The following is a 14,583-nucleotide window of genomic DNA, read 5'->3' on the forward strand; positions in this document are numbered from 1 at the left end:
TGAAGCTTACACTCGGGATGTCATGAAAAAGCAACACTAACAAGCGCACTGTGCATTCTGCTTTGACTTGAATCGTGATTTTTCCCACTGTGGAGCTCACGTACCAGGTTCGTACAAAGGCAGGGGAGACAAAGAGTGGAGTAGATCAACACAAATGAGGGAACATCAGAGAGAGCAAGAAAAAGACGCCCAAAAAATCAGCCACACTTGCAAGTGTATATTGCAGTGTAGTTTTCACAAAAGTGCTCACCACTTAGAAGCCCCTCTGGCCTCACTTTTTAATGTTCCCTGAGGTATAACCCTCAAAGAACACACAATACTTTGGGAAGGTTCTATTAAACATCCCTTAAAGCAAACCTGGGTGGTATTTAACCTCAGAATAACAGCTTCAGAATCATTGTGATGATTCACTGACCTATAATAGAAAGAACAGAGCCTACTCTGGGTTCAGCACTGCAGAAACTGCACTATGTAACTTCTGGAGGCAGGCAGGAAACCACCCCACTTGCCTTTTGGGACCGTGCTGTGTACGTGAATTCCACTCTACAACAACAGGGGGAGCCCAGGAGTAAAAAACCAAATCTTACTCACTGTTGGTTTTATAATGCTAATGATGCTAACTAAATGATGCAAAGAAAGAGATGTGAGCAGAGGGTGTCCCGGGTGCCGATTTTGTTGTGCATCCTTGACCTCAAGAACGTATGCACTTCAAAGAGGACCTTAGCTCTTAGGGCAAGGATTGGGACAGGGCCAAAGAGGGCAACGGCAAACGGCTAGTGATAGAGCAGAGATGCTGAATTACTGTACAGTTGAAGGGTAGTCTGGTGATTTCACAGCTCAGATCACACACTAAACTGTCTAACTGTAACTATCTGAAACAGGATATCACAAGAGAGATGCCATGATAACACTGGTGTTCCTGATATCAATTCAGAAACATAGTACAGACCGATACAGATCTGAATTTCTTCAGAAACTACTATGCTATGTCAGTAATACCGCAGATGATATCCAAGAGTTGGCCTGGTTCTCTCGAGGTGGGTAGAATAGCCCTGTAGCCTCCTTAGAACGACGTGGGCACAGATGAGTGATTATTAGCTGATGTAAAAGAAGCAGCTAATAGTGTTCTCCTCCAAGCATGTTTTTCATTAGTTTCTGATTACGTTATATTGACGATAGCCCTCACACTCATCATGTGATCTAGCATACCAAAATAATGGGTGGCTGTGACTAAATTGAGGTAAAAATAGATAGTCACAGCCAGTTCAACCTACTAGATACATATTCTACATCACTTGAAGCTACCTCAAGCGTGAGGGCTATCATGTGCTTGCTGTGAGACATGGGAAACACCACGCTGTCTTTTTCACTGCCTGCAGACAGTATAATATCATCAGAAACTCAACACTGGTTTTCACCTAGTTGTAGCACAAAACCATCATTAGCTCGTGACCAAACTGGCCTAGACATTCCTGAAGCAGGTGTAACTAAACGATTTTAAGCCATGACAATAAAGCCAGAAGCATCCTGATATGGCCCACCAGCTGAGTGAGTGTGAAGGCCATTCTCAGCCTCTCAGCGAAGAGTGTTTTGTTGAGGTGTGTGTTGAGAATAAGTAGAAAGCAGGGTTACTCACCGAGTTGGAGGGCATGCCCAGGTTGGTCTCTATGTAGGTTTCAGTCTTGGGCTCAACAGCGAGTTCAGCCTCTAGGATCTTCTCCACTGGCATGTCCTCGTTGGCGCTGCTGGTGGACTCCACCTCGTTCTCATTTCGGTCTTTGGCTCGCTGGCGCTCCTCCTGGACAGCTGCATGTAATAACACTGGGTTCGGTCACTACTGCTGCTTACAGAGCCAGGGCTAACACAGAAATATCTAAACATACGTAACTACTGAGCGGGGCTTCGTTGTATGGACAAGAGCTCGTACTGCTTACAAGTCTGTAACTGAGACATGCCTTAAAATGTATTACAAAAGTGGCAAAGGTGTCTGTAATGACATGGTTAAAGATTAAAGGTGTAACCTACAATTCTGAGTAAAAATACTGATATCCATTGGATCATGTGATTGCCATAAGACCCATAAAAATGTTTTGTATATTGGGAAATTGTCTGAAAACATCACAGTAATGAAAAACAACCAATAACTCATGCCTACTACTGACCCTCTAATGTACCCTTACTTTGCTTCAGTTTATTTAATGAATTAAAGTAGGTAGCGGTGATATATTTTTTTCAGTGAGTTTAAACTTCTATTTCAGTCTTCCGCAGAGACGTCAGAAGCGCTGAAAACCCAGGCCTGCTCGAGAACAGAGTGCGCAGTGCACTGTTTTGTTTGTAACGCGGCTGCTGATTCAATGTTTAGCTTAATGGACCAGGCGTTTGATCGGCTGGAGCAGAGCAGCAGGAAGTGGTTAAAGAGCAGAGCAGACACTCAGTCGTGCTGTGGCCAAGGCTCAGCTAACCACACCTCAAGCCTATGTGGTTATGGAAACTAACTCTCTCTCTCTCTCTCTCTGCTTCACAACCTCTAAACACCTCCTCCCAATAGGGCCCCTTCACACATGGAGACACACACACACACACACACCCACACACACACACACCTTTTGGTATAATCTCAGGATGTGTTTCTGGATACTGTTTATTTAAGTACAAGTCATTCGTTTTTCAGGACGTGTTTTTTGGGGAGAAACAATAATCAGAAACAAAAATGAATGAGGGAGTGGACGTCAAAGCAATGGAACTTAAAAACAGACCTTTCAACAACAGGATACAGAGATTATGGACTCCTAATAGTCGTGCAAAACCGGCAAGATCACCAGGAGCATCACTATCTGATAAACAATGCTAAAAGTTTAAAGAAAATCAAGCTTCACTCTCTCTTTCAGTCTGAATCTTTCTGTCGATTATTTTCACTATTTTTACGGATATTTCGAGTGAAATCTAAATAAACGAGGGGACTGCTGTTAGTACGTCTTTAGTACAACGTCTACTCCTAAGCCCTAACTCTCACCTAACTGACTACAAACAAATTAGACTTGATCGACCAGCGTCATAACTTTTTGGGTCATAAGAACGTAAAAAAACAAAGACACACACACACACTCCGACTTCACATCACACATTCTCTGTTTTCTTTCATCCTCTGCTATTTCCTCAGAGCTGAATCACAGTAGTGGTTTGCTGAAGAGGCCTTAGGGTACAGTGGAGGGGGAGCGAGACAGAGAGACAGAAAAAGAGAGCAAGAGAGAGGCCCCACTTTACAGAAACTGCTGTCTGCTTCTGGAGGTCAGCCCAAGGGTAAAATACTTCTCCTAGAGTCAGGGGGAGGTGAGGGGGCTGAAATCAAGTTAGCTTTATTTCCCCCTGTAGAAGCAGGAGAGCATAAATTCATTTAATCCTGTTTTTCTGCAGTTTCGCTCGGCCCTTTTTGGGCTCCTTGGCCCCTGCCCCAGGCTACAGGGGGCTTATGGACGACCCGAGCGCCGTATATGATCGTAACCTCCAACAGAACTCCAGCCACTCACGGTATAAATAAGAACGGGGGGAAAGGCCGCGTTGGGGTCAAGGGAAAAGTGCGAGAGGGAAAAGGTCTACTGTGCGTACATATTTCTGACTTCTTTTGTTTCACTGTGCGTCGGATGACGGTGCCTCACTCACACTCTAATAACACAAGGATCTGGGTGGGGCTTAATGTAAATGAGATCATGCAGTTTCAAAGTAAAGAGGCCAGAAATGGTTCTTTGGAACTACACCTCAGAAGAGACTGGTTGGGATCACGTAAAGAGCTTTGTAGTGTATTGTTAAGAACTTTTAATTTGTCATTTTATAAATGCTCTCCTTTAACAATGCAATCTGTCGGTATCTGACAATAAAAGGGGGGCTGGTGCTTCATTTATACACTGATAGAAAACACAGCTCCACTTCCACACGCCGATCCTGTTTATCGAGGACAATGTTGATGTTAATGAGCTAAATGGAACAAAGCCACAAGTCTCTGAAAATACTGACATAGGGAAGTTGGCTTTGATAAGGTTAAAGCCTAAGGAAGTTCCTTATAATGTAAAAGCAATGGTGTAGATTAAAGTTCATTTCCCTAGAGCCATATGTCCAAGACCTTTATTTTTAGGGCCCTAGTTGCTGTGGCACGGAGACCTTAAGCTTCGAGTTATCTATGTAATCTACATGGGTGTAATGTATATGCGTGTAATCTCTATCACCGAACTGATCTGTCATTCATGTTCATTAAGAAGCACCAAAGCAGGGGCAGCTGGGGGCCTGTCGCGTCCTTGACATGAACCCCACTCACGCTGCTCTTATAGATTAAGCACTGTGAGGGGCTACATTTAACGTTTGAAGGTATAATTAGGTTGTAGACGGCAATATGATAGGCTCCTATCGAGATGCAGAGAGAAACAAGAAACATGTTCAGAGGTAAATCCAAACAGAAGCCAATCATGGTCTAGCATGATTACCCCAAGAACTGATCTGAACAGTTGTTCACTAATATACTTTGATAATTGTGTCATAAATAAATCAAAAGTTATGAACCCTGGTGTTTCATGCTATTGGCCCTTTAAGGGAATATTTTAAAAACACCTTTTTCTTAAAAATATCAGAGTAACTGATGAATTCCTAATTCATCGAGACAGCGTTTATTGTGTGTGTGTGTGTGAGAATTTGTATATATAAAGGAAAGTTTAATGACACATGTCGAAACCTTAAAAGCAACATGGCAGCCTCTTTGAACCACTTCAAAAAACAGCAATGAGAAATGACTATTCCCTGTACGCATAATTCATCTATAGCCAAACGTAGGCTATAAACAGTCTCTCAGATCAATATTTCAGCAGTGTGTGTTGCGCTCCTATCTGAAGGACTGATGCTGTGTGTGTTCTTCCATCTCATCCTCCTGGGAACAAGTGTGACGGGTGTGCTAAAAGTGCTAATGTCCTCCTCCTCTATAGTGATAAGCTCCAACTCTAATTCTCTCTCTCTCTCTCTCTCTCTCTCCTGCCTGAGGTAGGGATCCGGAAGGAAAGAGAATAAAGTTTCTTTATTTTTTTTTAACAGCGTCTCTAGGCAACCAAATACAAACTACTGTTTATCTACCATTATTTTTCATCACTGTCTAAAGCGTCAGTATAACACACTAACCTCTGCCTCCAGCCCCAGTACAGACGCTTATCACAATGACACAAGTCTGCTGAAAGCTCACCAATCACCACCGGTCACTTCGAAGGCCACAGATCAAGAGGAGGCTGTAGTTAACACTCATGGTCCCATCAGACTCCAAGGACTCCATGTGTCTGAGGATTATTTTGTATTAACAGCGTAAAGCCATTGTTTATTATTATTTGAATATACCTTTGTATCCTCTAAACAAACCAATAGAGCAGGTCCCAAACATGGAGTCGGCCATGTTTAAATTAGGTTTAGTGCAGAATCTCTGCCACCTCCAGGCCACTGGGTGTCAGTATAAGGTCTGTTTCATAATGTAAATCACTGGAGAAAATGCCTGATTGTTCCTCTGAATTGACTGTTTGTCTTTCTTTGCTAACTGAAATCAAGTTGATGAGGGAAGCCGTTGTTTGGGGTCTGATGTTCGTTTATGCCCCACTAATAAGCACTATCCTAAATCATAACCAACAACATAACTCCCATGGCTCTGCATTTTGTTAAAGGCTTTTATCACTGTGATTTATGATGATGACAGAACAGTGTAAGTGCGAGTTGATTGAGGGGGAGAGTCCTCTACGTAATCTGCTGTACCTTCTCTCTTCATGCCCATGGCCAGACACTTCTGGTAGCGGCAGTACTGGCAGCGGTTGCGCTGGCGCTTGTCAATGACGCAGTCTTTATTGTCTCTGCAGGTGTAAGTCAGGTCTTTCCTCACGGTTCTCTTAAAGAAGCCCTTGCAGCCCTCACAGCTGTACACACCATAGTGTTTACCTGAGGGGATGGAACTGGGCTTAGCACACATAATGGACACATGAAAACCGGAGCTTTATGTTCTGTTTACAATATCCATCAACATTAATGACCGAAGTATTACTTCTATCAACTAATAATAATTGTAATATTGTAATATAGAATTACCACCAGGATAAGGCAACAGTTTTGTGTGTTATGTGTGTGTGTGTGTATACCAGAGGAGCGGTCTCCGCAGATGGCACAGATGTGTTTGGTGAGGGAGATTGGTGTTCCTGAGGGCTGAGCTGGAACCTTCATCACTCCGTTCAGACCCAGCGGAGGTTTGATGTCCTCAGAGCTGCTGACGGAGTTCATCGGGGAATTCAACTGCAGCACACACACATACACAAGCAACACACACTGTTTAGATAGATATCAGCCTGGGAACAGTGTCAGGAGTCAGGAGGAACACTTCCTCCAAGGCCTCAGTGATACAAAAGAAACCAGTGTTTACGGGACCACACAGTACTGACCGAGACATAGTGTACTTAAACAACAAAGTGCACAAAAGTACAATTCAAGCACAGGAATATGATGTAGCAGGACAGAGAGATGGCAGGAGATCAAGTGCACCACAGCAGAAGATATATCCTAACCCTAGTGACCACTGGAGCATGACCGATATATCAGTTAGATAATAATATTATAGGATCATATGGATTTATTATTTTGTTCATTGATTTACACTGGAGAACATTGACCCTTTATTTATAAGTAACAGAACAGTCCGTTATCACTGCTGTCAGAGCTAAACTTTAAATCTGTAACAAAAAGGAATTTACAAAGACAAGAAAAAAAAAAACATTCTTAACTTTTAATATAAATTAATTTAAGCCAATGTTACTAGGGTGTGAATTATCTAAAAATATGAAAAATGGCAACAATGGAAATATGAGATTATACACATGTATTTAAATTAGGAGTGTCAAGTGATTATAAAAACCAAAACATTCCCAATTAATCATATTATTTGCTCATATTAGACCCTAAAGTACTGCGATGAACTGATGCCCTGTTCAGGGTATGTTCCTGCACTACGTCCCAGACTCCATCTAGGCTCTGGGTCCACTGTGACCCTGAACAATGAATTACCCTAAAGTATAGATTTTTGTGTTTAATGTAAGTACCTTTAGTAATAGACATGAATGGAAAAAATACGCTTCATGAGAATAGATATATTTTGTTCAGCATACATGTTTTTTAGAGAAAATAATTTGTCATTTCTGCCTTTATAACACAAGCTACATGCTGGATGGACAAGCTACAGCTGTTGACTCCTACATACAGTTACACTACCAAGACATTTATAGATATTAGGGGTTAATGATTCTTTTACTTTCTGTAGTGAGTTGTATGTATCATGAATGAACCGGGTAGGCTCCGTACCCACCGTGACCCTGAACTGGATAAGGGGTTACAAACAATGGATGAAATGAACATACATTCTGTCATACAAAGACTGAAATGAAATAAAATCAACAGAAAAGGGTGTTTTGGATGGTGCTAGCTGCCAGCTGGGTTAGTTTTATTTATTTATTATTATTATTTTTTTTTTTTTACAGAGGATGGTTCACAATGACCAACTATGAAAATGTGTACACTTTAAGTAAGTTATTATTAAATTAACTTTGACACCCATATTAAGGATAATTTATATAAAATTTTACGTTTGTAAAACAGTGAAGACCTGAGTAAATTAACTCTGCAAATTAAACGTAAACCACATCAGCATCAAAGTACAGTACAAGACCTAGGTGAGCACTATAGACACAACATAATAATGTGTTACAGCATACAGTGCTCAATGATTTCTTACAGAAATAAACAATGAATGTCTTATAGCACACTGCTCTGCTTTCAGTCAAATAGCAAAACCATTCACTTGGATGATTAATGCAGGTGCGTCTGGGAAGATCCCTGCTTTCTCCATCTCCATCTCTCTCGCTCTCTCTCTCTGAGTATAGACAAGCAGTCATAGCAGCAGCATATGTCCCCAGACTCATTTATTCACATTCAACACACCCAGCGCAAATGTTCTATGCTAGGATAGCTGCAATAAAATATTTAAGAGGACAGTGGAATAAAGACAAGCTTATGTTTTTGTTCCCCCTCTTGCAAAAATACACCAGAGCCAAAAATGTGTCTGGGTGAACTCATCCAGACACAGAGGGAGATTTGTTCATACATGCACATCATGAAAACAAGAGCACCGCAGATTTATGAGGGAATGCAGTGGGAGATATAAGCTACAATCAAGAGCAATTCATCATTTCCAATCTCTGATTCACACCAGCTAAACGTATCAGTCTTTCACAGCGCACCATTCAACATTCACACCAAATCAAAAGCGGCACAGGAATGTGACGCGCCGGAACAAGCTACGCTTCTGTAGCCTGCAGCAGATTGTGCTTAAAATCCACAGCAGGAGAACATGCTATTTATCCTTACCCTAATGACCTCAGGGCCATGACCCCCGGTCACTTACTCACCCCAAATCTATTCTGAAGGCAAGAGTATTACTAAAGGGTTGTTTTAAACCCCCTCTTTGTTCCAACTGAAAAACTGATGCGAGTATGGCCCAGTGACGTGAGTATGCCCCAGTGATGTGAGTATGGCCCAGTGACGTGAGTATGGCCCAGTGACGTGAGTATAGCCCAGTGACGTGAGTATAGCCCAGTGACGTGAATATGCCCCAGTGACGTGAGTATGGCCCAGTGACGTGAGTATGGCCCAGTGACGTGAATATGCCCCAGTGTCGTGAATATGGCCCAGTGACGTGAGTATGGCCCAGTGACGTGAGAATGGCCCAGTGACGTGAGTATGGCCCAGTGACGTGAGTATGGCCCAGTGATGTGAGTATGGCCCAGTGACGTGAATATGCCCCAGTGACGTGAGTATGGCCCAGTGATGTGAGTATGGCCCAGTGACGTGAGTATGGCCCAGTGACGTGAGAATAGCCCAGTGACGTGAGAATAGCCCAGTGACGTGAGTATAGCCCAGTGACGTGAGTATAGCCCAGTGACGTGAGTATAGCCCAGTGACGTGAGAATAGCCCAGTGACGTGAGTATAGCCCACCCCTGGCTTATACATTTAGGCTCATGAGTGTCCCATTCTTTTGACAATGCTTTTCTAGAGAAACTGTACAGAATGTGCACCACAGGAAGTAGCTGAATACAGTTTTCCTTATAAACTCTTCAGAAGCTCACAAAAAACAACTTTTGTTCCTGTAATGACAGCGAGGAAGGTAGAGTGAAACACCACGCTGCTCTGATGAAACCCTCAGAGCTGTTTTGCTGTACACTGCATCACTGACAGGTGCTGTACACTCTGTAGTTATTATTAACTGGTTGGAGATGGGGAATGCATTAGGAATGTCAGTCCTTCATCTTCACGGCAGCAGTGTAGTGAGAGCAGCAGGACGGCTCTGTCAGGACCCCGTTTAGGAGGAAAAGACCACCGTCACTTCTCACTTAACACTCAGCCGGAGTGTTGACATGAGTGCAGGAGACGGGCACACTGAGCACACGCATACTGTCGCACACAGGCCAGAGGATGCTTCCATACATGCCTCTGCAGTTCTGTGTGGTGTGTGTAATATCATTCCTATATGTATATGCTTCTGAATACACACACACACACACACACACACACACACACGTAAAAGCAGACACAAGCAGCATTTAAGCTGAACTCAAACCCCTTGGCAGCGGTACATCACTCATCCACATAAACACTTCAGTGATGGCACTCACTACAGACAAAAGCCACATATCTTCAATGTGCTATATCTGATTTATTGCTTCGGAAGTGGCCGTTGTCCTTGAATCATACTGACGCAAGTCAAGGCTACGCTCAGAGGTACAGTGTGCTCTCAGCTCAGCCGCAAGAAAGACATTAGTGGACAGAGAGTAAACGAGAGATGCCTGAATAAATCACATCAGCGCTGCTTTACTTCATACAAGCTGTCAATGGTTATGAGAAAGAAAGAACTTTCAGTTATGATGAGATTCTCTCTCTCTGCCCTTATTAAATGAGCTCTATTTAACACACACACACACACACGGTTTATACAGAGTTATGCCATTTTTATAGCATGGTAATTATATGATGTATTTTATATGGTAGAAATCTTACACACAATAATGAGACTACACTTCGTCTCAACATGACGTTTCTGTGACCACGTTACTTTTGGATGCACTGTGATCACCGTGACTCTGATCAGATAATAAACTACATTCAGACGGGGGCCAAGAGGGATCTTGATCACGTTCAAAAAGTGTGAATGGAATGTGCTTTCTCTATCAGAACACCATCAAATCAGTGGAAATGTAGCTGCTGAAAGTTGAGGAGGTGAGAGGGTAAACAAAGTCACGCAGGATGGAGTGTGCATGAGGCTGGGGTTTTCCCCAAAACAAAAGGTCTTCTTCACGATGAGGGGATTAAAGTGTCTGTGGAAAAACTGAAAAACTGAAACTAAATTGTGAAACACAAGTCAAGGCAATCGTCCCAATATGTAACCAATGACAGTCCCCAGTGATCAGCCAATAGCAGTGATCCATAATACTTTTTTAGAAGGTTCCGTTTCATTATAAACAATTCAACTATAGTTTATGAAAATTAAATTCTAAACCCAATTGTATAAAGAAAAGCTGTACAAAATCCAGTGCTTCCTCAACACACACACACACACACAGACACACACACACACACACACACACACACCAACACGTGATGGTACCTGTTGCTGTGCTCCATGCAGCTCCTCTCTGTGTCTGTCACATCCAAACTCAAAACTACACCACAACTCTACCCTGTCCCTGTTCAGTCTATTTTCAGTGATCATGCAACTCAATATGCCCCAACTTACACTCCATGGTGTGTGTGTGCCTGTGAGCATGTGTGTGTTATAGGGGGCGAGGGGCCGCGGAAGGATTAAAAGGTCTCAGTTGAGTTACTGTAAATAGAGTAATCCCCTCCCTCGCCATACATGATGGTGTCTCCTTGTTTTTGAGCTGCAGTGACATTAGACTGCCCCCTGTGAACAGGACTGTCCTTTGAGCTGTTGGAGTCACCCACACAGACACCCACACACTGACACATATATACACACACCTGCCCCCTCCAAGCCTGCTTTCCCTGGTACACCAGTGTAGGAGGCCAGACACACACATGGGCCTGTGGTTTGCTCCTTTTGTGTGATGTTCATTTTATGTAAATTTTGTTTTACATTGTATAGGGCACTAGCATGTCTTTCAAGTGACTAGTGAGAGAACATGTGATGTCACTTGAAAGACATGCTAGTGCCCTATAAAATTAATTAATTAATTAAGATTAGGCTTTGGGTTGAAGATTCGGTTTATTATAGGGCCCTCCAATAAAAGCACTGAAAAAACAAATTTACAAGAAAGAGAAGTAAAAAACACCCTCTGACACACACACACCCACCCACAAACACACTTACACAAATGAGATGTATATGCTCAGTCATGTGACAAACTTATTGGGATAGAAGTGGTATTCAATGATTTCACTCTTCACACTCCATTCACTTTCTTATAAAAACAGAGTCATTCACCGTGGTGTAATGGTATCACACACGCTGAGAGTCAGATAGGTTTTATGCTACATAAAGTTTTCAGATATAAATATACATGGAACATCTTCCACTCAATTAATAACGTTTCAGTCATTCACTCATTCATTCATTGTTTGTATCCAGGTGGGTCCGGGGCCCCCCCGGGGCGCAAGTCTGGAACACACCCTGGAGAGGGCGCCAGTCCTTCACAGGGCGACATACACACCTATAGACACTTGAGTCGCCTATCTACCCTACCAACGTGTGTTTTTGGACTGTGAGTGGAAATCGGAGCACCTGGAGGAAACCCACGCAGACACAGGGAGAACACACCACACTCCTCACAGACAGTCACCCGGAGGAAACCCACGCAGACACAGGGAGAACACACCACACTCCTCACAGACAGTCACCCGGAGGAAACCCACGCAGACACAGAGAGAACACACCACACTCCTCGCAGACAGTCACCCGGAGGAAACCCACACAGACACAGGGAGAACACACCACACTCCTCACAGACAGTCACCCGGAGGAAACCAACGCAGACACAGGGAGAACACACCACACTCCTCACAGACAGTCACCCGGAGGAAACCCACGCAGACACAGGGAGAACACACCACACTCCTCACAGACAGTCACCCGGAGGAAACCCACACAGACACAGGGAGAACACACCAGACTCCTCACAGACAGTCACCCGGAGGAAACCCACTCAGAAACAGAGAGAACACACCACACTCCTCACAGACAGTCACCCGGAGGAAACCCACGCAGACACAGAGAGAACACACCACACTCCTCACAGACAGTCACCTGGAGGAAACCCACGCAGACACAGGGAGAACACACCACACTCCTCACAGACAGTCACCCGGAGGAAACCCACGCAGACACAGAGAGAACACACCACACTCCTCACAGGAACCTGGAGCTGTGTGACAGTGACACTACCTGACCACACATATTACAAGTCACTATCTTGCTCCTTGGCATTTCCAGACACAAGTATCTCCAAACAAACAGCATTTTAGTCGAACCATGGGCTAAAGTTAATGTTAGTTGCTCACTCAGCTACAGACTGAAGTTGCTGCGGGTTTATTGTAAGATGTGGAATGGAATTGTTGATTTGTCTGGTTATGTTATGGCAGGTTCATAATCCAGCAAAAGCTGTGGACTAGAATCTGTATTGGTAAGTGGATCGGCGCTCTCCATCCCATATTGCGCACATTTGACATCACTGTGCATAGTGAAACATTTGCTGTCTGTGTAGATTATCACTAGATTCAAGTCATTTACTAGCAACTGAGTTCACACTTACAATTTAAAATGCTTCTTAAAAAGTCTGAATAAATAAATAAAGTCAAATTGTCCAGGGGCCAATAAAACTTGGTCACAAAAACTCACTTTATTTAGAGGCACTGGGAGACTCTCTCTCTCTGAGTTGATTCTGTTCAGTGTGTATTGATTGAGATCTGTTGAGCTGAATCTCTAAATCTCCTGGTCTTTTCTGAGTAAAGCTGTGTTCAGTGCAGTGTCCCTGAGGGACCTAGAGTTCAGTGTGGACACTATATGTCCCCTTCAGCCGGACGCTTTAAATGCAGCAGAGGGATACACTTGAGCTCCTCCCTAACGGATGCATTACATGTGATTTAAGGCACGATGCTTCAAACATCTGGGTGTTTGAATAACAGAAAAGAAAAAAAGAAACAACTTCAACCAAACACACTCACAGAGAGCGGAGGCATTAAAGCAGAGGGCTTTAACAGAGCTTAGCCCATCTCTCTGAGCCAGAGAACACACTTCCCTCAAAAGGACACTTCAAAGGGTGCTCTAAATCCTGCAGCACAGGCCCCAAATACACACACACACCTCGCTGCAGCAGGCAGCATTTTCTTAAACACACACACACACACACACACACACACACACACACACACGTCTCAAGAGGATTTTAAAGTAAAAACAATCTGTAATGGCTCCTTAATAGTGAGCTACATCACAGTAATTATGAAACACTGCTTTTAATCAATGGCTCCTGTTTGTGAGTGTGTGTGTGTGTGTGTGTGAGAGAGAGAGAGAGAGTGTGTGTGTGAGTGTGAGAGAGAGAGGAGAGAGAGAGAGAGAGAGAGAGAGAGAGAGAGAGAGAGAGAAACAGAGATGGAGAGATGTTTGTTCACGACAGGACTGTCCCAAAACCCAATGGGCTGCCTACGTTGGCACTCACTACAGCTGTTTAAGTCGACAGCATTCTAACCGACGTCTGTCCTCATGAGGCAGATTATTGAGACACTCTAGACTTACAAGGCAATATTTTGCAATTAAGGCGTTTGTAACTGAGTCAGGCTTTAAACACAGAAATATATTTCAGCACATTACCTACAGTGCTCCTCATAATAATTACTGTGAAGATATTAGAGAAAGAAGCAGACAGCGTTTATACAAGCACTGATTTCAGACACCACTTGATGCCTTTCTCCCTAAAGAGGCTGCCTTAGTAGACAGCATTCCAGTTGTTTCAGACACAGCTCTAGTTAGCGAGCAATAGCTTCGCTGCTTGTTCCCGCCCACTGCACGTGATTGGTGTTTACTTAGCTCAGCTGCTAACATCGCCCCAGCACGTTAATGCGATAGATTCTGTTCTTACAGTTTATATCGTGATTTTAAATATTTAGATCCGGAAGAAGAGTGAAATAGACAGAAGTTGTGCTTGTGTTGCATCATGCCTTTGCCTCAGCAGCTGAGGAACGGTTCAATGCCACCTTAAAATTCAGCCAGATTAATGTACCTCAGCAGACAGCATATTTAAGGTGTCTAAGAACTGGGACAGCCGATGTGTCAGGGGCACGCACACTATGATATAAAATGCTCTCTATGTAGACAGCTCACTAGATTTTGGGACAGATCCAATTTTTTATCATTATCATTATAATGTCTAGCCTAATCAAACGTTTGGGCACACCTGGCCAAATAATACATTTTTAGTTTGAAAGTTTTCCAACATGGCGGCACGGTGGTGCAGCAGGTA

At 43.4% G+C, this 14,583-nt stretch overlaps 1 protein-coding gene across 2 annotated transcripts in view; it reads right to left on the reverse strand.

Annotated features, from left to right (window-relative positions):
- The window catches only part of rxraa (retinoid X receptor, alpha a), a 170,586-nt gene that overhangs the window by 27,518 nt on the left and 128,485 nt on the right, over positions 1 to 14,583 (reverse strand). Inside the window, exons 4-6 of one of the 2 annotated variants that reach the window (XM_066645342.1) lie at positions 6,150 to 6,300; positions 5,773 to 5,952; positions 1,637 to 1,806 (exon numbers count right to left, since the gene is read on the reverse strand). In XM_066645342.1, coding sequence (XP_066501439.1) covers positions 1,637 to 1,806; positions 5,773 to 5,952; positions 6,150 to 6,300 — 501 coding nt within the window. Of the gene's footprint in view, positions 1 to 1,636; positions 1,822 to 5,772; positions 5,953 to 6,149; positions 6,301 to 14,583 lie in introns of both variants that reach the window. The other variant, XM_066645341.1, reaches the window with a different exon arrangement.

This window comes from Hoplias malabaricus, chromosome 15, assembly GCF_029633855.1.
Source record: "Hoplias malabaricus isolate fHopMal1 chromosome 15, fHopMal1.hap1, whole genome shotgun sequence".
In the NCBI taxonomy this organism is placed as follows: Eukaryota; Metazoa; Chordata; class Actinopteri; order Characiformes; family Erythrinidae; genus Hoplias; species Hoplias malabaricus.